The sequence below is a fragment of the Gymnogyps californianus genome, chromosome 6 (genome assembly GCF_018139145.2).
Source record: "Gymnogyps californianus isolate 813 chromosome 6, ASM1813914v2, whole genome shotgun sequence".
In the NCBI taxonomy this organism is placed as follows: Eukaryota; Metazoa; Chordata; class Aves; order Accipitriformes; family Cathartidae; genus Gymnogyps; species Gymnogyps californianus.
The window spans coordinates 30,813,477-30,841,002 of record NC_059476.1 but is presented as its reverse complement, the minus strand read 5'-3'; the positions used below and the strand labels follow the sequence as shown (position 1 = coordinate 30,841,002).

The window sequence follows — 27,526 nt, the reverse complement described above, 5'->3', positions numbered from 1 at the left end:
GGTGTCAGAAGGAGGCAGTACTGAGCGAGCGCTGCTCTTGAACTTCTGCACTCGAATCTCGCCCCAGCTGGTCTAGGGAAGGCTGAAGAGCCCTCCCGTCCCCTGATTAGCAGCCAAGTCCAGGGCAGAAGCAAAGCGCAGCATCACGTCAATGTGCTCTGGCAAAAGCCAGCATAAGCTGCAGGAAAATGAAGAACTTCTCCAAGCCTGCCTGCTTACCTTTTGGGAATGAAGGTACTCGGGCCACGAGCACATCGCTCCGCCAGCTGTTGCAAGCACATCGCGCCCTGAGGACAGCAGGTACCAGCTACGCGCCGCCCTCTTGCAGCGTGCAGTGTCACTGCTGTAGGGGACCTGCACATCGACTCAGTGCTGGTGCCACAGCCAGGCCAACGTCTTCAAAAGCGGGTCTGCGATTTGAAGTGACGGGTTTTTGGACACCTCAAACCCACCTGCCAGACCAGGTCAGAAGTGGCATCCTCCAGCGCCTTGGCTGCAGAGCGCCTTGGTTGAAAACCAGGACTCTGGGGAGGGACCTCCAAAACGGGGGCAACCTGAATCCCTGTTCACTTGGGGAGACTGGCTGGCGTGAGGGTGCTCGGCACCCTGGTCAGACAGCTGCAGGGAGGGACCAGCACTGGGACATGAGCTGAAGGAACTGCAGTCGCGACTGGACACGGACCGCAGCATTTGCTATGGGTGGGGTGACTCCATAGCGTTTAATACTTGCAGAAGGTGAGGGGTGGCTATCACAGCGAGAAGCTGCTCTCAGTTCACAGGGTGCTGACAGACATGGGGAAGACCACAGCATATAAAGATATCCACGCACAGCCACAATCCGCAGTCTCTGGGGCACCTAGATGTGGGGCTCACTGATAGCTGCGTTCCTCTTCTCAAACCTCATTTTGAGCTCTGACACGAGGGCGTTGTGGGTGCTGCCATGACCTCTCTTCTTCAGCTGCTTGTTTATAAACTTGGGAGTGAGGGAGCCGGACACGGTTGGCACCCGCCACCCTGGGGCGTCACCCCTGGGAGCCAGGGCAGGGGGCGGCGGGGGCGAGGGAGCGGTCGGTGGCACGGGGGCAGCCTGGGTGTTGTTGTTGCTGTTCTCATTGTGTACGCTCTTGGCATCATCCTCAACGACAAACTTCTCCGCAGCATTGCTGGGCCTCTTGAACTTCAGCCACTCCATCCTGACTGTCCGGGACTGCGGGATCTGTCTCTTTTTTATGATCCTTCTTACCGGCATGATTTTGTTGGACCGCTTGTTGCGCCAGAACATGGCGGTAGAGATCATGATAGTTATCAGCACCATTATGCCCATGACACCAGCTAGCACTCCTAAGGCTTTCATGGGGTTATCTTTAGTTTGCATCAAAAAGGCGGCCATAGGCCCTTTGTGAAGAGTCTGTAAAAGAGTACAAAGAAAACACGTGACTTACTCTATGGGACAGACAGTGACCCAGAAATTTCATTTGTCCAAAATATGTAACAAGCAGGGCTGACAATGGAAGTTGTCTCTAAAAAAATGAGAGTCAAAGAGCCAGTCCAGGTTTGGAGAATTTAGATGGAGCAGGAGACTGGGCAAGCATTACAGCGTTGTGAGATGGATGACTGTCGAACACGAAAGCTTACAGGAGTATTACCGCCAAATTAGGACGGATTCCTGCGTGTCACCATAGCGTTTGTTTAACTTGCAAGAACTGAGCAAGAAAATAATTGGCTCCAGGATCTGCAGCTGTATTGTACTACATTTCAGAGTTAATTTCCTAGGAATAATAGTGTTGAACCCAAACAGAAGCTTATGAGTAGAAAATGATCTTTTAAAAACAGTTGCAGGTGATACGGTGATGCAGTTTACAGGACTATTACTGAGCATGGCATTGAAAAGATTATGAGAAAACTTCACTTTATAAAATTACAGTGCACAAATGAGTAGTTAGCAGGTATGTGCTACATTCTGTTTTCAAGTACTCTTTTACAGACATAACAAAACTCTTTGAGGTAGGGGAGATGAGTAGAGCTAAAGAGCTTTGTTTTTAGAAATAAAAGAAATAAGCAGTAACGTAAGCTACGTATGGCATATTAAGGACAAATGAATGGCCAGTTCACTTTGCAGCTTAGCACACTGCGCGTCTCGGAGGTCCCCGTATAATTTTGCGGATTTTGCCCTGCGGGTGGAGCCTGGATCTTTTCACACTTTTCCAGTACATGATGGTGGAGATCACCATTGTTACAGAAATGGTGGAAAGGACGCCACTCATGCAAATTCCAAATATTGTCCACGGACGCTTCTTGAGGCCTAAAATATAGGATTTTACCCTGGACTTGATCTGGAAATATCAAAAATAAGAGAAATGGTCAACCCTCACATGGTTATATTAGAAAGAGGCCAGTATCTATTATAAATACAGCTAGGGAACTAGGGTGAAATGTATACAGGATAGAGAGCACATAAAATAAAGGGAGCTAAGTGTTGAGCTAGGCACAGGAGAGGAGACAGTTGCAATGACATTGAACTGAATCCAGAAACACTAAAAGAGGTTAGGGAGCATGTATAAACACCTGGTTGATCAGGGAATAAAGGGTAGCAGCGTGGCACATAGATCACCCTTATTCATGGCACGGTAGTCCACCCGTGGACTACATTTCCAAGAGAGTTCATGACGAATACAAGCTCCTGCAACGGTATCTGGACAGACAGTAGTGTTGTGCAAGGCCAGGAGATCCTTCAGAAACAGCACATTCACGAGTACGTATGTGTACCAAGAGCTGGTCATAAAGCTACGTGTGGCTGTGCAGAGACAGGGCTACCCGCCGTGCCCCACTCCTCTGGCCTCGACTCCAGGAGGGCATCATCACCCAAACTTTGCATGTCTAGTAACAGGTTATCTGCATTTTAATTAGCGGTCTAAGCTCCCAGCTTTTAGTCAATGAGGAGAAAAAGACACCTCCAGAGTAGTAGTCACCACATGCTAAAATAGGTGTCAAAGACAGTGAGTATAAGGAGAGCCTTGTGACTAGCTTGGACTTGAACCTCTGACTTTCAGACATTTCAAGTGAGATCAGATGGATTTCCCTGTATGACTCTCAACTAGGACGCTCATCTCTTTACCCTCCCCAGTCTGTGGAGGGAGGTGACTAAGAGTATCCCCAAAGGATGCTTCAGATTACCTCGTCATGTATTACACAGGAACACTGTTTATTTTTAAATCACATCCCTAAACTTAGGGAATGTAAATTCATTAATAAACACCCCATTGTCTTCACTTCACTTCTGTATTTTCACAGCCTACCTCAAACACATTATCCAAGCCCACTCTTCCCCTATCCTGAATGTTTCCTAGTGCCAAAGAGAAATGGGCGAAGAAATGCTGTTGAAACTCATGGACCATGTTACCTTATGGGTAGTGACCAATTTTCATCATTTTGCTGTGCAAAGAGTTTTTCCATTATTTAATTAGGAATGGACCTGAGCTAGAAACCAAAAGCAGAGCAGCCCATGACTTTGGTGGAGCTTGCATTCACATCAGCTTTGCCGTTCTGCATTACATGGATTTTGTGTACTTAAATCCCATCAGATGACAGAAATTCTACCCTGGCTTACTTAACTTCATGTGAAAGTGTGATGAATTAAGTGTCAGATAAACCCTGCTAAGTAGTACATGACCTGAAATGAGTCCACTTATTACAAGTGTTGTCAAGATCTATTTTGTAGCAAGGCACTGATGGCTAAATAGTATAGGACCAACACAAGGAGTAAGATAACATATACTTAAGAAGATGCTGTATCTCAGTAACAGTTATTTGACTAGCTATTTGAAAACCTTGAATAAATGGGATTAGACAGAAGTACGCGTCTGTGTTGCCAGGGTACAACAGTTGCAGGGGTAAGAACTGATGGAAATTGTATGGGGAGTTTCAGAATTTGCCTTCGTTCAACTCCCCCTTGTCTCACCAAGTTTGGCACCTGTTCAGAGCTTCCAGTAATGAAGAGGTGATTAATACCAAAACTAAAACCATTAATAGTTAGCTGGTTCAGCCTACGTTCTAGTTACTTGGCCTGTACTATACAAAGCTTTGCCTAGAATCAGCCTTGGATAACAACTCTTCTGTAACGTCTGCATAAAAACATAAGGCATTTTGTAAGCATACAGAGGGAGAATTTCTGTTTGTCATGGCCATGACACTCACAGGATAAAGAGGAGGAATAACTTGCAAAGCAAGCCTGGAATGTCATCATCTTAGCCAGCCTGCAGAGAGGCTTATGGTAAGTGCATTTGCCACCAAAAAGCTTTGCAATCTTGTCTGTGTCATCACAGTGGCCCAGTCAGTTAACACACAGAAGAGGTCTGAGAGAGGTCTGAGCACCCTCTGACAGCGAAGGTCTGGGAGCATTTGGACACTTAAGTTTAAGCAGTTTGGCCCTGAGCGCTACCCTGCACGTTCAAACCACCTTCAAGTCCTTGTATTGATTACCAACCATGCCTCAGAGCTGGGTCAACAAAGAGTGCCACTTTGTAATTTATTTAGCTGTTGTTTTTTCCTAAGAGGCACGCTGCATTTTGAAGAGTACTGATTTTTCTTGTACACATAAAACAAAAGCAGATACACAACGAAATGAAAGCTGGTATGGGAAACACAGTCATATCTCTGTGGGCCAAAACCTGGAAGAAACACTCTCTTTCTTAATAGCCATCAAAGCAGTTAAAATACCACTGCTCACAAAAAATAATGCTCTGCTGTTTTTTTGCTGTGACTTCACAGTTATAATGAGCACTGGCCCAGAGAAGGGTTGGGGACAACTCGAGGGCTACAGAACTGTGTCAGAAGTTTGGAAGTAGCTAAGCTGTTCATATCGGCTTGGAGAAAGAAGTCCAATCCTGGGACAAGAATGCAATTAAAAAGATTAAAGCAATTGTTTGGATTAAAAGATGTCATCACCTGATTTTTATTTAATGGGCATGTATGGTCCCTTGCAGAACCCTTGTGACTGTCTGTCCCCTGCAGAGAAGCTCCTCAGCCCAAGTCCCGTGGTGTGCTGAAGTGTCCAGCAGTCACTGGGACTCACCGGCTTTTGAGGGGCTCTCACATTGACACATGCCTTTGAAGCTGGTTTCATAAGACACAGCACTGTGCAGTTTAAGTGTAGATAGATGCTTTCAGGCTGTGTACCTGAAGGGCAGGCTGCGGAAAACGCCCCTCTGCAGCACATGGGGCTCGTTCTTGCCATCCTTCCACCACAGTGGCTTCCTCCTCAAAACCCTGAGTTTTCCAAAGAGGATGTGCATGTCTCTCTTTGCTACTGAAATGGTGACTTATTTCCTTTGTTTTTCGCTCTCTTGCCACAACAGTTTGCAGTGTGCAGACATCCACACCTCCTGGCAGCTTCTCAAGAACCTTCCATAATGCATGGGTTGCAGTGAGCAGAACAAGTGGGCAATGTATCCAGAAGTTGGACCCAACAGGAGTGTGTGGTTGAGCTGTTCAACCATGAGACTAGCTAAGGCTCACCAGCTATATTTAGAAGTCTAAGTAAGTAGGCGAAGCTGTTAAGAGCCCAAGCTATTGCAGATTATAGACAATTCAGGCTGCGTCGACTTGAGCAAGTGGATCTGTACAATGAACCAGCTGGTTCTGAGGACCCCACTTCCACGTATTCAGCATTTCTGGGGTTTTGCTTTAGATTGCTCTAGCCTGGTTGCAGGGACGGACTGCCTCCTAGCGCCAAGGCACACTAGGTGTTCTCCCCAAACACATTTTTGTCTGAAAGAAGTCCACTTTGTGTGCTTGGAGCTATCTCAGACATGAGCCATCCCCCAGTATGTGGGGATGATCAGGAGATTTGCTTCAGAAGTAACTCCTGATCCGAGGTAGAACACAAGCTGCTCCCTCCAGTGCTCATCACAAAGAGCAGTGCTATCACCGTATGTGAAGGCTGCATTTACATCACTTTGCAATACAAACACCAGCATGGGGCAAGACTTCTCAAATCAAACCAACCTTCTCTGAACAATTTTTTTCAAGGTCCATGTAACTGTGGAAAGAAGAGGCTAACTGCTCTGCAAATGTGGCAAAGGATGTTTAGTGCCATCAGCAACCACAGTTCCCATGGTTGCAGAGTTAGTATGAGAGAGGAGGAGATATCCACATTAATTCACAGGAGGTATTTGTTGAACCTTTCAATTAGGAGAATCTAAAACTGAGACTCACCAGCTATATTTAGAAGCCTAAATGAGTGGCCAAAGCTATTCAGAACCACAGATTATGCTGTCTAAATGTGGGCTTAAGCCTCAGTCCATGAAGAGGTGTAAATAAACGCCCCCATATATTTGCAGAACCTCAGTGGAGTCATGAGGAGGCAGAGGGATCCCCCCATCAGGCCAAACTTCAGGATCAGGAGTGGGAATCAGCTTTCTGTGAAAATCTTGGGCAGCAGGAATAGATTTTTGAGTGAGACATAAGGGTGAAAAAAGAGTGGCTTTTTCAGCATATGTTTCTTATTCTGCTGAGAAAGGATAGGAGATTAACAGACGCCACTCAATACCAATTTCCATAAAACCAGGCTCAGTTAAATTAAAAGGCCTCTAGAATTTTTTATCACTGTATTATTCCAAGAGCAAAAGGTCCTTTTGATGTGCAATACTGCTGAACTTAGCCACAAGGCATCTATCTCGAAGGGCACAGCCTTGCGCTAATTGCAATGGTAAATGTTAATCAGAAAATATGCCTGTTTAATTACTTAGAGTGATTAACACTGCAGAAAACCTCTAGAGGATGCATTCAAAAATATCCTCCTTATCCAAAAGCAGTAATACATAAATGCCCACCAAACAGCTAACTAAAAGAGACTTTGTACAGCTGGAGCACAGAGGGGTGAAATGTACGTTTGTAACAGCCTCAGAGAGAGAGAGAGAGAGAGCGCGCGCGTGTGTGTGTGTGTGTGTGTGTGTACACAATGGCCCTATACCAAGAGACTGTTTTCTTCACAAAGTGTTAGCAGTGACTGTGCTGTCTCTGGGACATAGGGAGTGACCAAGGGTTTTGTACAGTGGCACTGCATCTCACTCACATGCAAGCTGAAATTTGAGAGTGGTTTTTGCAAGAAGATATGACGCTCTTGGACAAAAAAACCGCAACCCAAATCATTGCAAGCAATGGAAGAAGTAGTGGAGAAACATACAAAAGCTTATGGAAGATGCAACATCAGATTAGTAGTGCAGATCCTGCTGAAGAGACCTACTCAAGTGAAGAAAGAAGATGCTATTGCTATCTCAGGCTCTGTGTTGGGACTTGGCATCGAGAAAAGCATGGGAAGAAGAGAAAAACTGTGGCTGAGAGGAATCCATGTCTTCACAGCCCTCTCTGCTTCCCCTTTAGACTTTATAAGGAGGGGTCTTCCCTCATTTTGTGCCAAATCTGTATCCCTGGAGGGGGAGAAAAGGAAGCAGAGAGGGGACTTTGTACGAGACACCTTTCATCCGGTGCTGATGTTGCTTCAAGCACTAGAAGGAAATCCAGGAAACTCTTTATCCCAAAGCATCAGCTCCTCTTGTTTTCCTTCCAGATATCCTCCATCAGACAGTTCAGGGACACATCTTCTCCCCCAGCAGGGGAGGTGTGGGGCACCCTCCCTCCCCTTGACACCCCTCAGCCCTGTACCTTAGCCCCGCACGCTAACAGAGAGGTTACCAGCTCGTCCGGGAGGGGAGGGAAAGCTGGAGGCTAGATGCTGGGGGCCAGCAGTGGGGACGATGCTGGGGGCCAGCAGTGGGGACAGTGCCTGAGGCCACCTGGTGCCACGCATTCCGGAAACGTGTGCCCTGTGAGAAGCCTGGAAACAAGGTAGGGAGGGTGGGCGCTCCCACTGTTGGCTGCGGGTAGCAATTCTTATTCGCTGTATAAAAACCACCAAAACTTACGGTTTCCATGGGAAGTCAAAGTGTTAAGCAGTTTATTTCCTTTATATCGGTAAGAATGGCTAAACCTCTAGACTTATCACAGGGACCCAGCGTGCGCAGTGCCCCAGCTCCACACGGCAGAGCCTTGAAGCGGCATGCCCTGCCCACGCCGAGCCCCAGCGCCGCTGCACGGCAGCTTTCACGGAGCCTGCAGCAGGGCTGGCCAGCCCCAACAGGCAGCCCCACGCCAGGCACCCCCTCTGCCAGGGCAGACCTGAGTCCTCCGGCAGTCCTGGTGGGGCAGGCGCTGACAACAGAGACCGGGAGTTACTCCTGTGCTGCTGGTGGCTAAGTTTACCTTGCCGACTAGCGCAAGTGTTCTCTGCAGACACCTTTTAACTTCCAGCAGGCTCTGAACTGTATACAAAAAGTATCATATATATGTACCTGATAAGGAGTATCAGTGGAATGAGAGGAGACAGAGAAAACAGAGAAAGATTGTAACAGATAAAGGAGCAGCGGGTGCATTTTGACGAAACAAAGAGAAGGCCAGCTGCTGTCTGTAGGAAGAGATTTGCATCTTTGCCCAGTATGTGTGTGGTCCAGAGACTGTCAGGCTAATGATGTGTTTCTCATCTACTTTAAAGCCCATTTCCTCCCTGCTGATACCTACTTAAAGGCATGGCAAGGCAGTTACAATAAATAAGAATCATGCAAGCATGCGCTGCTCACCATAAGTCACTGCTTGTTCTTTGGTTGACATAAAAGTTGGACTAACAGGAAACTCTCAACCTACATGTGCTATCTTTTAGAGTCTTCTTGTTTTGTCTGCTAATAATACTGCAATTATTAAACTCACATCCAAAATTCTATGTACTTTAAAGCATTTCTGTAAGTTTTCTCACTTTTCCTATGTCACTTATGTTGACTTGGAAAACTGGTCTGATATATTTCACTTTGGCCCCAGGTACTTTCCACTCACTTTTTGTAGGGGAAAAAGATTGTTTTCTTCTCCTGAATGAAAACAAAAAAAGCACAAATTTAGCAGTCAGGATTTACCTTTACTCTCAGGAGTCTGTAGTCCTTAATTTGCGACTATTTCTAACAATCAGATGCAAGAAACTCATCTCCCAACCACATTATGCTCCTACCTTTGTACCTTTGCAATTTCTCTGCTCAGAATGTCTTTTACATTTGTGGCTGTAGAATCCAGCTTCACCACAAGGCTCTAGAAACACTCTACAAAACAGAGCTAGCAAGAAAGGAGAAGCAATGGCTGGCAACTTTTTGGCTGTTGATTTCAACTCCTGAAGCATTTTTAAAGTAGTCTCAGAAATGGAGCAAGCAGTGACTACTCTTTGGTGCCTCTCAAGGATCATCTCACATAAGGATTTTTCTAAAACATTTGCTTACCTCCTCTGTGATATCAATCTTCAGAACTGCTGTGGTACTGAAGGATGGGGAGCCTCGGTCTTTGGCCTGCACCACCACTGACCATATGCAGTCTTTGTTCTTTGTGATGTTGTGGATGATGTCCAGGGAACGGATATAGGATTTCAGCTTGATTTCTCCAGTGCTTGGGTCTATATCAAACACATTGGCTGGATCTGCTTGCATGATGGAATAATCCACAATGTTGTTGGGTTCTTCTGCATCTTGATCTATAGCCTGGTAGGGGAAGTGTAAAGAACAAAGATGATGATGTTTGTATCTTTGCCTGAAGACAAAACTCTAAAAGTTTCTGAGCATTCACTTCTGATAATATCCATGCTGTGAGATGACTGGGCTGGTTTTGTTTCATCTTGGAAACAATTTCCCCTTTTCTCGTATCAGCTATGCTACATTTTCTAGTGAAAAACAGTAGGACTAGAGTTCTTTTTGTATAAGCAATTTCTATTAAAGGTTAAATAAAATCAGAGGAAAAACTGAACCGTAACCTATCTGTAGAATGCAAGTGGTCCACTGCTGGGGAGTTTCTCACACAGTGTGGGGGACAAAAGTGAAGGGATAGAGAACAGTGGGATTAGCTCCACACTGTAAACTATAGCTGCCTTAATTTTTGTGCTGTGGTATTTATTCTACTAACATCAGGTGTTGTGTAATCAGGCTTCACTATATGCATTCAAATATGTGTAACATAGGATGTTCTGCTCCTTTGCCTGTGAACTGTTATTGCATTTTTTTTACCTCCTGTTCCACACTGGATCAATGAATACAATTCTGCAAAGTGAAGGGAAAGAAGTTGTGTGGTTGAGCACAAAGGCGTGGCGGGAAGGTTAAGTATTCAAAACCCTGTACTTTCATTCACTCATCTTATTTGGGCTTCTAAGGATCACTGTATAATCCAGGATCCTCCACCAGCTGATGGTTCAAATACTGTAAGAGAACTTTATCTTTTGCCTATAGAATTTATTTCTCCTTCTCAGCAGTCTGTAAATACTATCATTCCATGCTTTAACCCATTTGTTACATACAAATGGATGTGCAAAATAAAGCCCCAGGAAAAGCCAGCTTTCAGACATTCATCTTGATCCCTGAGCAACAAACAGCAGAGCTGGGGCTTTTCCAAAGCACTCTGCTTTGTGACACACTGTGTCGTCTCTCACCTCTATCTTCACCGGTGACCCGATGATCATCGTCTTTTCCTGGATGTTTTCATTGAACTCTGGAGAGTGGTCATTGACATCTAGCACAGTGATAAACACTTCAGCCAAGCTGTATTTCCCATCTGTGTCCTCTGCCTTCACATAGAAATTATACTTCGAGTTCACTTCAGCATCTAATACAGCCCAGGGCTGGGTGTAAATTATGCCTGTTGATGGGTGGATTAGGAACCTGGAAAAGAAGCATGGAAAGGCTTTTGGGGTTTTGGTCACTTAATGTGTGTTTGCAGCCTGGGGCAAAGGTGGGCTCTAAACATTGAAATGCTGTGCCCAAAGATTGGTACTCTTCACCTGTCTGGCTGATGTTTCCAAATCGTTCACTCTACCTATTTTTGGCTAGTTCCTTTAAGCTTGAAAACCAGAGAACTATCAGTGCCTGGTGTTTTTCTGTCTATTGTGCATTAGCCATTTTAGCTGCATTTTCTGTTAAAGTCTTTGTCCTCAGTAAATGCTCAGTGCGATGGCCTTCTCCCAGAGTGATTTCTTTGCGTTAAAACATTAAGGAACTGCTTTTTTTTTTTTCAGTTTATAAGTACAATGTATTAGATCATGTCCTGCATAAATTAAGATTGATTGATATCACCTCAATAGCTAAGGGAAGCATGCTGCATATCATATTTAAGCTCTTCACTTCTCAGAATGGGTAAGAAAAATGGCTGCTCTCAAATCCCCCAAAGTGCAGGGCAAATTATCTCCTCCAAAAATAATCACTTTTCCATAGACTGGCACTGGGATGGAGTGGGTGTTCAGATTTATCTGTAGCAAGTTCAATTCTACACATTTGTAATTACTGAGACACTGTCAAAAGTGTCAGCCAAAAGCTTGGATTTATAGAGAAGATACCAACACAGTGTCTTTTTAAAATGGACTGTCAGTGTAGGCTCCAAGCAGTAGGGTTTTTAACAGATGAAAGGTTTTATATACCCTTTAATTAATGTACAGGATAACAAAATATTTTCTGTGTTCCAACTGTGAGCGCAATTGAGAGTGATTATAAAAGGAGCACTTAATAATCCAGAATCTTCAATTGTTTTCATTACCCTGTTAAACACAAATACAAGTCTTGATGAAAGCCAAGACCTGGAGGTGGAAAGAGCTGTGCAAACTCTTGGTAGGAGACAGTGCCTGTGCTGAGTGCCTCCTTAGCACTCAACCCAGCCTAACCATGCAGAGAGGACTCTCATCACCCACATTGTAGTGGAAGAATAGAAGCACTGAGATGTGAAGACATTACAGCAGTGTACCCTACTCCCACTGGCAGCTTGGATGTAGGATTACCAGCATAATGGTTTTATCTTCAACAGTTTACACTATTCCTCTTACTCCAGTACAACTCATCTTTCTGCCAATGCAACTGCATATCCACCAATGTAACCCCTGAGACGGAAAAAATCATGCCTGTAATTGAAACTCTCAAATCTGCTTCAAACTGTATGTTCAGCAGATCTGGAGGTCCCAGGGCTAGGAAATCAATCCAGCCTTGCAGAGCCATGCCATGCTGGCACAAGGAAAAGAAAAAAAAAAAAAAATCATACTTAAGAAGGAAAAAAAAGTCTTCACATCTTAATTATCTCATTCAACAGCATAAGAACAGTGAGCCTGAGCATCCCCATAACTCCAATCAGAATAAAGTTGCACTCACATTTTTTTCTAAATCCTTCGTCAACAACCTGCACAAGCTTCTTTGCACCAGCTGCTACATTTTAAACCTAAGAGGTCTGCCTGCACAACATGGCCTTTGCCTGCTTGCCTCTATGCAGTTAGCAGCTAGCTTAAGGACTTAGTGAAGAGCTCAAAATAATCCATCGTGGAAATGCTCCCATATGTGTATCCTTCTGGCTACAGAAGAGGTTCACCCTTAACGTCTTGGATTTTGGACTTTGATTGTGCCTCCTAAACGGCTTTCACCTTAACCAGAAGAGTTCAGCTTTAACTCCAGGTGGATAATGTACAGAGAAAAATGGATTCTGGGGATGAGTGCCTGAAAAGCTCATTCATTTCCAATATTCTGCCCTGCAGCTGCACCATGTCCAGGAGATGCAGGTTCCAGCAGCAATATCTGTAATGGCCAGTGATGCTAGCCATGGCTGGGAGCCCCAACCAACAGGCCAGGGCAACTGCTGGGATGGAAGCAGTGTGGGAGAAACCAGTGTTTCAGGATGTTCTTACCCCAGCACTGTCCCCAAAGACAGGGAGAGAGCGCTAGGCATCATTACAAAATCAAGTAAGCATCAGACTCCCTTCTTCCCTGATGCAGGACTATTAGGTTTAAATATACAAAATGCTTGGAACACCCAATGCAGCTGGCCTCCAAAGCTAAAGTTTATATTCTTGAAAGTCTTGTCTTCTTTGATTTATTTTGACAAGAGTTGAAACTGAACTATTTGTACAGCTATATAGAAAGGGAAGGGGAAAGAGCAAGGGACTTTTTTTTCTCCAGAACTGACTTTTCACAACAACTAGACCAAAACCTCCTCTTTCTCTTACAAGCGTTTTTCAAATGGTGATTGAACAGATCCTGTGTATTGGTACTTCAGCTGCCTTATGTCTCTTTGGGGGCTTGTGGGTAAAATTCCATGGGTTCATGAAGCAGATGTTTAATGATCACACTAGTTTTTCTGTTGTTGTTTTCACAGAACTCACAGAGAACATGGCATAAATGTCCTTGGAAATGAGCAGGTCAAGAATGAGCCTGTTCTTTTTTTTTAAATTCTTTTAAAACTCTGCTTAGAGTTTATGTAGTTTTCTTTTTTTTTTTTTTTTACTTACAGATCTGCTCCTGTTCCATAGATAGAGTACTTGACTTCTCCCCAAAGCCCTGAATCTGGATCTGTAGCCTTAAGAAAAGAAAATAAGAGAGTCATCCTTTACTAAATTGCAAAAAGAAATGTTTCATTTTTCTTCTAACAACAGGCCATGTAAAACCCCAAATGCTTTTCCGTCTTTTTGCCATCACATTTTTAGGGGGAAATCACATAAACAAATGTGCACTTAGAAAAGTGCAAAATATAACACAAGGAAATGTCACTAGCTGTCCCAGGGAAGCTGTTAAGATGCCGCCTGCCTCCTGGCCAGGCTGGTGCTCAGAGGCTCTAGCAGGAAGGAAGCCACTAGATGGCTCCATCTATTGACATTTAACACATCCTTCCTTTAATAGAGAGAAAGCGAATCTCAATGACACGAACGAACTGCTCACTCTCAAGCCTTCCTAATTATCAGTTAAATATTAATGTATATTCCTTAGACAAAATGATTTACTTTATATAGAGTATTTTTAAGCCTCTGCTTGTTTAATTGATTCAATGTAAAGTAATGCATAACAAATGTTTCAATCTAAACACAATATTTAAGCTTTGTTTATATTTTAATCACTCTTGTGCATGTGTGACTTTTAGTAATGCAGATACTACACCAGATGATATCTTTGTTCCGGACTCTTGCTGGCTTCCTTTCTTAGCTCAGGATTAGGGAAGCTATTGATTTGGTAACAGCTATTTCCATAAGCTCCTGCTTCTCTGATAGCTCTGAGGAGGTGTTATATTATACCGTTGTATCTGGCCATCAAAATTCATGGTGGCAGTGGTTGATTCATTCATCTTCCCGTTTAAATATTTGAAAACTGGAACAATGTTTTTGATTCCTGCATGGTTAACATAACACACCTGCAGCCCTATTGATAGGTGGGTTTTAGTTCTTTGACGTGAGCTTGTCAGATTCTCTCACCCCATAATTTTGACCGCAGTCTACTTTAGGACTGCCTAACTTTTCCTAAAACATTTGCATGCCTGGGACTTCGGCCAGAATTGCCATCCTGAGTACTTGGCGTATCTCAGTTTGTCAAGTATATTTGTGAATCTGGGTCAAGTACTGAGTTGACAGCACATGACAGTAAATTTTACATGGACTCCTCAGCCACACTGTCCTGTGCGCCTTGGCTCAGAATGGCTAGTTTTGTTGCTTTTGCAAACTTTTTAAAAATTTCTTTTTTTGCTGTCCACCTCCTAGAATTTTTTATTCCTCTTGCTGCAAAGATAGTGATGTTTGGGAGTCTCTGTTGTCTACAGCTTTCCTATTAGTTTCCTCTAATAACCTTTTCTGTATTGTTTGTGTTCCACTTTGTCTTTCATTCTTCCATCCCTAAAATTTGCCTTCAGCACTTTATTATTCTGATTATTTAATTTTCTTTCTTTCTCACTTGCAGCCAGCCTGTGCTGGAGATCTCTGGCAACCTGCCTCCATCACCCTTACCTGTGAGGCCTCTGCAAGGTGACTTGCATCACCCACCCAGCTCCAGGTGGCCAGGAGCTTTCTTGGCTTTGTGACATGAGATGTGTTTCCAGTCCTAGCAGCTGCATTAAAGAGATACAGCTCACACCAATGGCTGGAAATGCTTCTCCAGCACATAGGGCCCATGTAATACCCTGACTTTCTTTCTGTGAAAATGTGAGGTACTGGAAAATCTATAGGCATATTTTTCCCGCTGTGAGAAGATACTTACATAGGGATCTTTCTTTCCCAGCTCTAAGCATTTTGATGTTATATTCTTGCCTTCATTAACTGTCTAATTATGCATTTAGCAGTCAGATTCTTCTCAGGAGGAGGAGACTAATACCTGCTAAGCAGCCATCTTGTTTTCTTTATTCATACTTAAGCAAGCAAATCCAGTAAATCCAATTCCACTTAGTCATAACTGAATCTTCCTGCTGGACACTGATTTGACTGAGGCTTTCTTAGTACTTACAGACCATGTCATTTGTCTTAAAAGCAGATGGCCTTTAATTAAAAACCAAAGTAAATCTGTTGTTCTGAAAAATGTTTGCCTAAAACTTAATTTTTTCAGAAGTGTTTTTTTTTTGTTGATTCTGGAAAGGAAATGGAGTTCAGTCTGGAAGCTGAATGGCGAGTAAGATCTGCTACTTGCCTCTGTCCACTATTTTTAAGGTACTTGAACTGTCTCCACATACACCTAGAAAAGAGAGCATTTCTTAAGAGATGAATTAAACTTACTGTAACAGCAACTACGTTTGAGCCCCCCGGGGAGTTCTCGGGGATCCTGGCAATGTAGTAGTCGGAGGAGAACTTCGGGACATTGTCATTGGTATCCAGCAAGTGTATCACTACGTCAGCTGTCGAGCTGAATTTCTCCGGTGTGTTCACCTCTATTGCAAGAAGCTAAAAAGAGAAAACCTAAAGCTAAAAAGGAAATTACTACAAAGCAGCTATTATTACATCTTAAGGGAGCTTTCTTCCACTACCCATGACACGTGGGTGCATTTTAGCATGGTTGAACCAGACAGCTCAAAAACTGGGAGATGATGAGCTAGGTCAATGTGCAGCCTAGGCTTGTTTGTGCATGCTTGCAATGGGCAATCAAGCTGTGGAAAGAGGACTTCAAAGCTGTGTATACATATTAGACTTCACGTGACAGATGTGATTGGTCATAACTAACCAACACATCTTGAAAAGCCATAACAGAAGCAAGCAAACATCCATCCCTGGGCAGCTCCTAGAACTTAGGGAAACATAAGCACTGAATAATTTTGAATAATCATGTAAATTGAATCATGATCGTTTGCAGAGGAAGCATAAATTCTTCATCAGGAAAGAAGTCAGGGCAATAAACTGCACAAAACAGGGTAAAGAGATGAGAGAACTGGTGCCCTGGGATGTTCGGAAGCAGCAGTACCCCCACTCCAAATGCACGACAGTCAGAGACCAGGCATGTACAGCAGAATCCCATTTCAGTGTGAGAACTCCTACCACCAGGCTTCTTGGGACTCTACCCTCGCTGCCTCATGCTGATTCGGACTTTGTCAAGTACCCACCGGGACTTTTGAATTGCCTCACTATCTCTGAGGAGGAACAGAGAGCTCTGGCATAACACATTCTCATAACTCTGCTCATCTGAAAGGGCAGGCAACCACATACAGCAAGACCAGGGATGGGGAGAAGCCAGCAGCATGGATGTTCTGGCTGGCTGCCAGCAGAGCTTAACACTAGTGCGTGCCTATCTCATCCCTCAGCTGAGGGATGGCACTGCTGGGTTAGCAAGTTGGTTTCTCACATTGCCCCTTAATGCACAGCTAATTAATGCAGGGAAGAGCAGCCACCCCAGAGAAGGAAGAGGATAACCCAGGCGTCTGGCACGTGGCAGTTCTCAGTAGGCGGCAGGGAGCTCTCAGATCCCGGCTTGGGAACAGACCTGAGGAAGTATTTGGTGAGTCACCTCCAAAGCCTCAGACAAGCACTTTTCCACAGGACTTCAGCTACTTGGCACCGAATGTTTTCTCTCTTATTCTTAGTCTAACACAAAATAGCAGCAGTGTTTCTACTGTGTCCCTGTTTGCTCCTCAGCAGATTAGGGGAGTGTCAGTAGGAAGCCTGAGCTCAGCAAGCAAGCCTATTGCTCAGGTGGTGTGCAACTAAGCAAGAAAGAGCAGTTTCAGCAACAGGTACTGAGAGACACTAAGCCCTTCACAGCCTCCGGCCCAGGCGTCTGGTCCCTGATGGGTGGCTGCATCACACAGAATCAGCACTGGGACATCAGTCTTGGGCTCTGTAGGGGCTGAAACCAAATGACTAACACAATGACCAATGCTCAACCATTCGGTTTTCATGCTTGGGCAGAGACCTAGTTAACACAAAGCAGGAGGGCTCTAGAAACCTACTGAGGACAGCACACCACTAATAGACTAGTGAGCAGGACATTTAACTGAGATATGAGAGGCTCAACTCAAAAATCTAGCTGCATGGGTTTTAATTCCCAGTAGACATATGTCCCAGGAGCTCCCTCAAAGAGGGTGAATGCCTAAGTGAGATTTGAGATTTGAAGGTGGAGCAGGGCTGCCACAGCATCTCCTGCTCCATTGGTGCGGCGCCTCACTGAGACGAGGGCTGTGGGAGCTCGTCCTTCCCGTGCTGCTTGCCGCGTGCTCGGTCTGTCTCCCGACATGTCACAGCTCCCCGTGGGGCAGGCGGCGTGTGATGCACACCAGCGGTGGCACCGCTGACTGGCTGTGGGGCACACGCTATGTTCAAGTCCCTGCTCTGCTAGATTCAGAGAAGTTTGTATCACCTAGAGGTGACAGGGTTTGGGGAGGTGGGGAGCAGTTTAAGTAGACAGGGAAAAGGCTATCTCAGTGTCATCTCCTGGAGCTGTTCCTACTGTGTGAACATTTATAATGGTTGGAAATAAACAGTGAAAGGGTTCTTGAAGAAATTAATCTTGAAGGATCGCTTGTAATTACTATAGGACAGATCTGCTCTAAAAGAGGAGTTTGGTCACTGTGTCTCTGTGCTAACTTTTGTGTTTGGGAGTCTCGGATGGTGTTACAGCAAAAGAAATTTTTGAAGGGACAGTCATACGGACATCAGCAAAAGCCTGCTCGTGAGCAATCTCAGCTCCTAAAGCAGCACAGAGACATAATCTTATTGCTTATTGTGCACGTGGAGCTATAACTAAATTATAACATCTGCAGTGAAATAATCTTTGCTGCTAGAATCAGCCCATCTTAGAATACCTTATGAGAGCTCAGTATTTTTACTTTGTTTTCTACATTCATTTTTTATTTCCTCTCCTTCTAGCAGCCATAGTCCAGCTATGTCAACATGCTGACAACATCTTCCTTCAGGGAGGGATTTTTGTCAGCTTACTTGCCTGCAATGTCTTATGCAGAACTGTATTGTTTATTTTATGCAGAGAGGGAAAAAAATAGCATAAAACTATTACTTCACAGGACTAGGTATCAACAATTAATACAAGTGCCAGAAGAGCAAACTGAGATGTAATCTTAGAAGTGGCAGGTAAATTTTTAAAATAGAGTTTGATTTTGGCAACTGACGATAACTGCAGCCTCATCCAGTCCCGGTCTGCAGGAGATGTGAGCGTCTGCAGGAGATGTGAGCATCTGCAGAATGTGAGGAGTAGGTCCAGGCTCCTGTCAAGGCAGGATGTACTCTAAGCTGAAGGAGGTGGAGGCAGGAGGTTTGGCCTCCAAAGCATGTCAGCCCATGACAAGGTGGGACAGTAATATCTGGCCCCTGTGACAGAGGAACTTGAGATCTAAGAGATCAGGCTGGAGGGGTATGAATTACCACAGCTGCCGTACCTTGGGAAACCCACTCTAGCTCTTGGACAGCTGAAAATGAAGGAAGGCCTGACTACCAACTACATTTAAGAGCCAGCCCTAAATGGAAGATAGATTTTCTCTAGTAGCTTTTACTTCAGGTAGTTTTTCAGTGCATCTCCCAGTCAAATTAGCTTTAATTCCTCTCTGGCATTTTACTGTTCAGTAACAAACCAGAAGAGAGGGATCATTGCTTACAGAAAAAAATGCCTGAAAATAGCTTCGCAAAGCTGCTGTGGGATACATGTTAAATAGAAATAAGAATATATTTCATCCAAAATTCTAACCAGAATGACTACATTGGCAACTAAAACTGGGTAGGAAGCAATTTGAACTTTTCAGAGAAATGGAGATGGCAATGAGGTCTTTATAAAGTATTTGGTGCCATATATTACTACCATATCATCCAGCTGCACCTTCTTCATTTGGAATCTAGACAAAGGCTCTGCATTTTTAGCAAAGCCTTATGGTCTTTCTCCAGTAGAAATAATTTCATTTAAAAAAAAGTGAATAACTGCTTAAGCTAAAAATATATATATCTTTTTTCCTGATAATTAATTCTTTCAGTGCTCATGGCAATCACATTAACTACTTCGATTTCTATTAGTATTCATGAAGACACCATGTGTAACTTCTTTACTGGGCTTTTGGTAGTTTAACCTGAATAAATGTGCGCTTATTATAATTAGTTTCGGTAGCACTTTATAGCCCTTTCAGAATCTTCCATTTTAATACAGCAATGATGTCTCATATTTTTGTAGCATCTATAACCTACGAAGCTCAAAATGACTAAGGAACATTACAAGAGGACACATGAAGCATACTGCAGTGAAACTTGCTAAGGACACAAAGCAAACCGTGTAGCAAGGGTGAGAACAAAATCCGGGAAGCTGGCTTCTGGACTGTGCAAAAAATGCCACTTTCTGTACAAAATCAAAACTAGCATATGTTAATACTCCCAGATAGTTTGGGCAATTTTTTTTTTTTTAAATGATTACAGGGATTCTCTATGTTGTTCTTTGCAGTCAGAACTGAACCGTCTGTACTCATGTTCGGAGGCAGCTGACACAAAACCAGACTACTTAATTATCTTGTTGATGAGCCAATGAATCCATCAGGGGAGGTGATAATGCAAGGGTCCAGGTTTTGGATGAAAGCTGGTTCTTGTATGGCTGGCTTAGAGCATGGGTGAGATAGCCTCAGGTCAGTCTGCAAAAGGCCATATAGATAGATACACTCTGACAAAGGCAGTGAGCAATTTTTGGAAATTATCTTCCAGTCAGCTGGGGTCTTCAGCCAGCCAACATTCAAAAGCATGATCATGAACCAAATTACTTAGGACTAAGCAGGTAAAGTTCTGGCTCCAGAGAAATTAGGATTTCATCCTGTCAATTCATCATTGTAAGAGCAGAAATAACACCCTTAGGGTTCAGTCTAGAATGACTCAGAGCCACCAACATGTGCAGTTTCCACAGAGAGATAATACTCAAAATTTTGCACTGACTGAACTAAATTAGTCCACAGATGCATCCATTAAACCTTTGGAAGTTGATGAATCAGGGGCAGAAATTAGTTTCCCTTACATGGAATATAATGTCACTGACAATGCATCAGACAGCTCCAGGTGGATTAAGAAGCTAAATCCCATCAGATACATAAGTCATCATACACATATCATATACACAGGCAGAGAGGACCCAGAAAGCAGAAGTACCTTGAAGGTTAACACCTTGAATTTTTCATAGTCAATAGCAGCAGAATTTTCCACTATTATTGTAACCTGAGCCTCATTCAGGACAGTTTGGGGAACCACTCGGAAGATGCCACCAGGTCCAACAAGACGGAGGTTGAATTTAGCATTGGCTCCCTGTGAATGAAAGCAGATACAGCATTGTTTTCAGTGAACGATGCATTTCTTACAGCCTAGATTGGCTCTGTTTCTTCACACTGTATAAAATTAGAATGAGTCTAACTGCTTAGAGTCCTCTGTTCTCCATCCCCTGGGCAAGAGACTGCTAAGAAGCTTAGTTATATAATCCTTCCAGCCCTGGTCACAAGACGGACACAGCTTTTCTTAAAATAGATTGACAAGCTCCGTTATTCTTTCAGTCATAATGGAAAAACCCTGCAGCAGGACTGGCTAAGAGAGGGACCCTTGGGCTTTGCGCCACACACTGTGAGCAGTGCAGGTGACAGAGATGACACCACGTGCACATCAGCAGGCAAGTCCTGCCTCCTGGCTCCTGCCAAGGAAAGACAACTGCCTGAGTCAGGACAATGGACCCCTCAAAACCCCAGCCTGTGTCCTAAGAGCTCACAGCCTGGGATGGTGATGCAGAGCCACGAAAGATGTGTGATTTCCAAACAGAGGTGGTACTCCACAGTTTGCACTGACTAGATTAAGCTAGCCCAGAGTTACAGCCACTAAATCTTTTGGAAGTTGATGCACTTGGGGGGAGAGAGGAGCTCCACTTGTGCAGAATAAAATCTGATAACTCCAGGTGAAGTGAGAAGCCAAATCCTATAATATAGATAAACCTTCTAGCCAGAGAGGACATAGGAAGCAGCAGTATCTAAAAGGTTACCACCACTTGTGTGCGAGTTGGGAAGAGTGAGCCAGAGCCAGTTGGCCAGACCAATTCTTTTAAAGCAAACTGGAGCACGGAAGAGAAACGATGAAATGGGGATTCTCATATTTCTGCCTTACAGGGGAGGTGGGAAAATGAGCTGAGCCCACTTCACCAACTCTCCGAGTTCACCAATTTCTTGAACAATGTCATGTTTACACTGTGACAAACCAGCCAGATTCACTGGCTGGCTGGTGCCATGTTCTCCCTCTAGCATGAATCTTGAGATTAAGAATTTCTAATAATAACTTTCGAACAGGATAACTCTACTTTCAGCTGTATCCCTGGAGGGCTTCTTATGAGCAGTTCTTGCTGCAACCCCAGCTCCTGTCAAGAGGAATCATAGAATCATAGAATGGTTTGGGTTGGAAGGGACCTTAAAGATCATCTAGTTCCAACCCCTCCCTGCCATGGGCAGGGACACCTTCCACTAGACCGGGTTGCTCAAAGCCCCATCCAACCTGGCCTTGAACAATTCCAGGGAGGGGGCATCCACAGCTTCTCTGGGCAACCTGTTCCAGTGCCTCACCACCCTCACAGTGAAGAAAAGGAAAAGTATTCAGCAGTAGTCCCCCAAGGGAAACAGAAAGATCGTGGATCCGAACTCAGTGGTCTGTGTTGTTTGGTCATACAAACCCCCACAGCTACAGAGATGACAACAGGCTCTCTTTTGCTGGGTAGTAAAGCCAAACACACAAAGCCAGAGCTGCTGGACTATGGAAAATAGTGCTGATGGGGAAAGTGGACCGTCTGACCACTGAGTCCTCTGCCCTTGGGACTGTACGTGACTGGAGGGATGGTGGCATGGGGTGGGGAGAGAACTGCCTCCCTCCAACAGCTGAGTGATTTCTGACAGTGATGTCCACCGAACCCAGATCTGCTCAGAGCAAGGCATGCTGCTCCATGTCTCCAAGCAGACAGCCATGGGACACAGGAATGACTGAAGGAACAACAGCACTGAGCCCTAAGCTGTGTCTGTCGGATGAAGAGGGATGAGGGAGAAATTTCTGCATAGTGTTCTTGCAAGTAAAGATGGCATTTCCATCAAACTGTGGGCCTAAAACAGACCTTGCCCACAGCTTCCTCCTCCTCCTCACCTCCTCACTCCCCCAAAAGAAAGAGTCACTAATGGCTGTGACAGAAACAGATATATGTTTAATTTTCTTCTCTATATAGTCCTCTTGTGTGGAAGGGAAAACATTGCATTCTATGCCTTAAAAGAAAAGAAACGCAACCTCCCAGAGTGATGTCTTACACTGTACTCGGAAGCTTCTTGAGTAATCTATACAGTGTATTTAGCAATGTTTTCTGCTTATTTTATAGCCTAAATTGCAGCCTGAATATTTTGTCAGCCTACATATGATACATATATATTTTGTATCTAAATAGAAGAGATGGGTTTTGTTTCTTTCCTTCTGCAGCAACATCCCCCGTGACAATAGCAGGATAGACGCAGCACTGCTTTGAAAGCAGTCATTTATCTGCTTGCTGCAGAGCAGCAGGAGGGAGGGGGAAGAAGCTAGTGGGTTTGATAGAGTACAATACAGTCAAAACAGCACAATACTGAGCACAGTTATTATAAGAGCACTCTTTCCAATAGTAATACTTTTCTCAGATGCATTAAGCTTTTCTCTTGTCACTACCTAACCTCAAGCTAACTCAGATGGATGCCATTCATACAGTATTTAGCTTAGGGATCCCTATAGCAACCATCACCATAGTATCTACGGGCATCACAGGTCAGTTAGATAGCAGGCTGAGATGGATGGAGTCTTCTTTCCTTTTCCTTTATATGGTTAGAGTTAGTTTGGCTCTGGCATAATTTTTAAGATTACCTAAAAATATCACTCCAGTGGGAATGATTCATCAAAGCATGTACTGCAGACTCTGGCTGTAACATAAGGGCCAGAAAGATAATATATTGTAATAAAAGTAATGTAAGGGTACGGACTGTATTGTTTCCAGCAGGGGCTGAGAAGATACAGACAGCAATTACACTTGAAGTTACTAAAGTGATTGGAAACTCTAAGTAGGTCTCCAAAGGGAGTACATTCTCGGACATTACATTGACTACAACTGAATGTAACCAGTAGATAGGGGAAGTTCATAAGGACTGTTCAACTTTAGTCGCCACAAGAACTGGACTGCAGGTTTAGGACCACCCTTCTCATCAACATAACAGTATATGACAGACTAAGTATACTTCTGAGTCCAAACTCTCTTGGGTAATGGACCCTACAACTATTTTGTCTGCCCTAGGCTTTTGGGGAATGCAGGTGAAATAGCTGAGTTCCTAAAATGACGTTTCCCCATCTGACAGCTCTTTCTAGTCTTTGGGAAAATAGGGCAGGAAAATTGAAAGTCCACATAGTTTCCATTTACCTGATCTGAATCATTGACTGTAATCTTCAATCCCCTCAAGATTTCACCCTCTGGAGGATGCTCATACATGGTCAGTTCAAATCTGTTCTGGGGACCATTTTCTCCATAGAACGTTGGTGGATGGTTGTTGAGGTCGACCACTCGTATAGTCACCATGGCAAAAGCGTACACTGAGATGTCACCTTCCTGACTGACTTCTGATGCCTGCAGCAGGCAGGAGAGAGAGAAGAATGATGAGGGTATACTCTCTTTCCTCAGTTCCATGTTCAGGTATTGTTCTGCATGTACAAATCACCCTAACTTGTATGAAGATTCACAGCCTTATATTTCTCTAGAAATCTCAGTCCATTTCACACTGAAGTTTATGATGATTGGAAGATTATGGTAATAAACCAGTCCCAATAAAGCCCCAGTGAAAAAATTCTCCTCCTCATTTTGTGAGTTTAGTAACTCACCCTAGGTGAAAACAGTTCTCTAAAGACAGATAATCTAATACAGGCAAGATAATTGCTTGCCTAAAGTGTTGACAGAATAGAAAAGGAAGGCAATCTTTAAATTTGCTGTGGTACCACAGGTAGTTGATTTTCACATTGCTGCAAGGACTGCAGCCTTGAAAACTCTGCGAGAAAAACTGTACTTGCGGTATTTAGGCAAATATTTGAAAAAGAAAAATGACACACTTTTTTTTTTTTTTTTGAGATTTAGTCTCTAATTTACAATTCTGCTTTGCTGTCTGGACAAGCTTAATTTAAACTGGATATAGTTTGGACAGACAAGCAAACCTATTTGGCATTTTTCTGAACTGAAAGATCAAATCTGTCTGGGTTTCAACAATTCCAACATGCAGCCTGATTCACTGGATTGAACCTAAGACATTTCTTCTGTCAGGACAGAAACTCCGACTGGTGTTTTTGTAACAGAACAGCTATCTAAACATGCTTTTTTGCTCAAAGGGCTCAAGACCAAAGGCACTAGACTGCTAAATTTCTCTGAAGATGCTAGTCTGGTAACTGAGGTGCCTGTCACTACCTACGCTGGGTAATACAACACCCTTTTGGCTCCTCAGGCAGATTTTGTAGCCTGCACGAGCTCCAGGTCGCCACAGATATAACTAGGAGATCAGAAAAGTTTGCAAGGGCTTAACTAATCCTGTATCTGGGAAGCGCTAGCAGACTGCAGTAAACCGGAGAGATTAGGGGAAGAAATGGTGCCAGAGTTTAACTTGGACAATGGGAACTCTGTGATCTCCCAGGTTCAGCAAGCTGCTTGAGCCCACTAGCAAGCAAGTGCTGTTGAGGATGCTACACTGGCTCTGGCAGTGTGCAAGGCCTCAAAACTGCCTTTAGACAATATTGTCCTTACCATGACAAACTCTTGTGGTTGTAATATGCATTTGCTGAAGAAAACTGATATAGCCTTCATAATTTAACTCTATATTTTTAAACCCTGGGTCTTTAGAAACTGCTTAAAATAATGCAGCCTGTCACACTGACACTAGCTCATCAAGGTGTTAGCATGTATTCGTATGTGGCTGATCAATGCTTCAGGAGTGGATACTGATATGACATCGCAAGATCTACCCCAGTCCTATTACTGATCATAGATTTGACAGTTACCTGTCTCATCACATAGAGGTTACAAGACATTAATTCCCAGTTTAGCAATAAAATCTGAAAACACAGAGAACAGTTATCTACATACTGTAAAGGATGTTGATTCTCTAGACTCAGAGATGAAATTAGGACAAGATGACTTCATTTGAAAGAAGTAATTTGAGACACTAAATATCCCAAGGAACAAAAGCAGTTTGTTCTGTTTTATACTATCTGGCACTCTGCTCAAATATAGGAGGTAGTTTCTAAAACAGGTAGTCAGCTATAAATTGAGCTATTTTAGACAATCATGCCTACTTGTGGCATTTAAGACCAACAGTCTTCAAGTGGCCACAGAACATACCTGAACTTTTAGTTCATACACTTCTTTTTTGAGTTGATTTGGGCTTTTTATAACAGAAATGGCTCCAGTTGTGTTGCCGATTTCGAATGAACCTTCACTTCCTGCAATAAAACCAAGATGCTCTAGTTACATGCCACACTTCCTTTTTCTGAACAAGCATGAGCAATCAACCATACACTTCATTAAGCATATCTTTGTCCATATGTGTATCCATATCTGTTAGTAGATCTGAAGCCGCTTTTCAAAGATGAAGCATTTCTATGCCTGGTCATAGTGAGATGAAAACACAGATGAGGGCCAAAAAGGGTTTGCTCCCCTAGGAACGGCTCAGCAGAGCTCTGCCCCTATTGGCAGCTGCCCTCACTTTCCTCTTCCCACCCTGGTCAGGTTCCCTTCAAGCCTCGGCAACCAGGCATGAAAATTTGGTATTCATTTCTATTATGCTGTCTTCTTTATATGCTTGTTTAGACAAAAATAGACATTCCTCATTTTAATTAGTAAATGCATAATTAAGTCTCTGAGAAACAAGAACATTTCTTTCACTAATATCAGCTAAGCTGAGAAGTCTGACAATCTGTCTGAAAGAAACATAGTAACTCTGCAGACAGCATCTCTGGAGAAGCATCTTCTGGCCTTAGACATTCAGTTGTTAAAAAACTCTCAGCCTCTTGCAAGGCTATCCTGAACAAAAAGGGATTTTGGAGGATCTGGCGTAAAACCCAGGCTTTTTGCATTGAGGCAGAGTCTGACACAGGCAGGACAGGGCTGCAGGCTGACTTTGCTACTGCCGACCTAACTTCCATTGATCTGAACAGAAGATCAGTTACAGGGCCACAGTCCCTTGAAACCTGGTGAATTCGTGCTGAAGCAAATGCCAGCTTGCAGAGAGGCAGCAGTGTCTCATCACCCATCTCGCCATCACAGCCAAAAGCAGGCTGGTGCCCAGGGAGGGGACCACCCGGCAGCTCAGGGGGCCCTGACCTGCTCTGCCAAGGGCCTATGGGCACTCCTGCATGCTACCTCACGTATGGTATTGGCCACAACCTACACTTTGTAGCAGAGCCTACCATTGAAAGGAAAAGAGAGGAAAACCCTTACAATGAAAGAGATCAAGCCTTCAGAAATAAAGGATGATGACCTGAAAGCCCAGTCATTTTTCTTTTTCTCTAACTCAATTCCAATGCTGACTTTTAAACCATCTGATAGTATCCCATTTTGCTAATACCTGCAATAACTGCAACTTCATTAAAGTACACTAGACACAACATTGAACAGATATCGACTCATACAATGGTCAATTATTAAGATACATTGGCCTGGAAAGTACCTCCTGAGTGAGAAGAAGCTTAAGTCAATAGTGGTTTCAAGCCACCATACTTCATGTTATTGTCTAGTTATCACAGGGAAATTGGTAACTCAGAGTATGTAGCATTATGTGTGTTCCTTTGTACAGCATGTTCAGAGGATTGGAGTATTTTCTAAAATTATCCCACACTCCCCAGATAAAAAATGCTTATAAAGAATAAATTATTTCCTATTTGCTGTTAGTAGTTTCTTGCCCTTTGACAAGCCAGCCTGCAGGTTTTGGAATAATGCCAGAGTCTGAGGTGCAGGGGCAGAAATCTGTTGTAATCTTTTGTTCTCTATCTATTTCTTCAACTTTGTATGCACTAAAAGCATATTCCCTTCCCCTCTTTTCCATTTCATGCTAACAAAATCATGTGTTAATGTGTATGAGGAAAGCCTGCTCTCCATTAAGTCATATTTTGTGCTACTTATCTGTCATCCCGTTCCATCTTCCACCTTTTCCACTCTTCCCTAATCACTTACCTTTTTCATCCCTTAGCACCTTTTTGGCCCTCCTCTATTTT

General features: G+C 43.7%; 1 protein-coding gene across 1 annotated transcript in view; it reads right to left on the bottom strand.

Moving 5' to 3' along the window:
- Positions 1-856: 856 nt before the first annotated feature.
- Positions 857-27,526, bottom strand: part of CDHR1 (cadherin related family member 1) — a 47,391-nt gene continuing 20,721 nt past the window's right edge. Inside the window, exons 10-17 of the mRNA XM_050899302.1 lie at positions 25,656-25,756; positions 23,700-23,903; positions 20,405-20,557; positions 15,572-15,736; positions 13,334-13,401; positions 10,508-10,736; positions 9,315-9,569; positions 857-1,408 (exon numbers count right to left, since the gene is read on the bottom strand). Of these exons, the coding sequence (XP_050755259.1) occupies positions 857-1,408; positions 9,315-9,569; positions 10,508-10,736; positions 13,334-13,401; positions 15,572-15,736; positions 20,405-20,557; positions 23,700-23,903; positions 25,656-25,756 (1,727 nt within the window). The remainder of the gene's footprint in view (positions 1,409-9,314; positions 9,570-10,507; positions 10,737-13,333; positions 13,402-15,571; positions 15,737-20,404; positions 20,558-23,699; positions 23,904-25,655; positions 25,757-27,526) is intronic.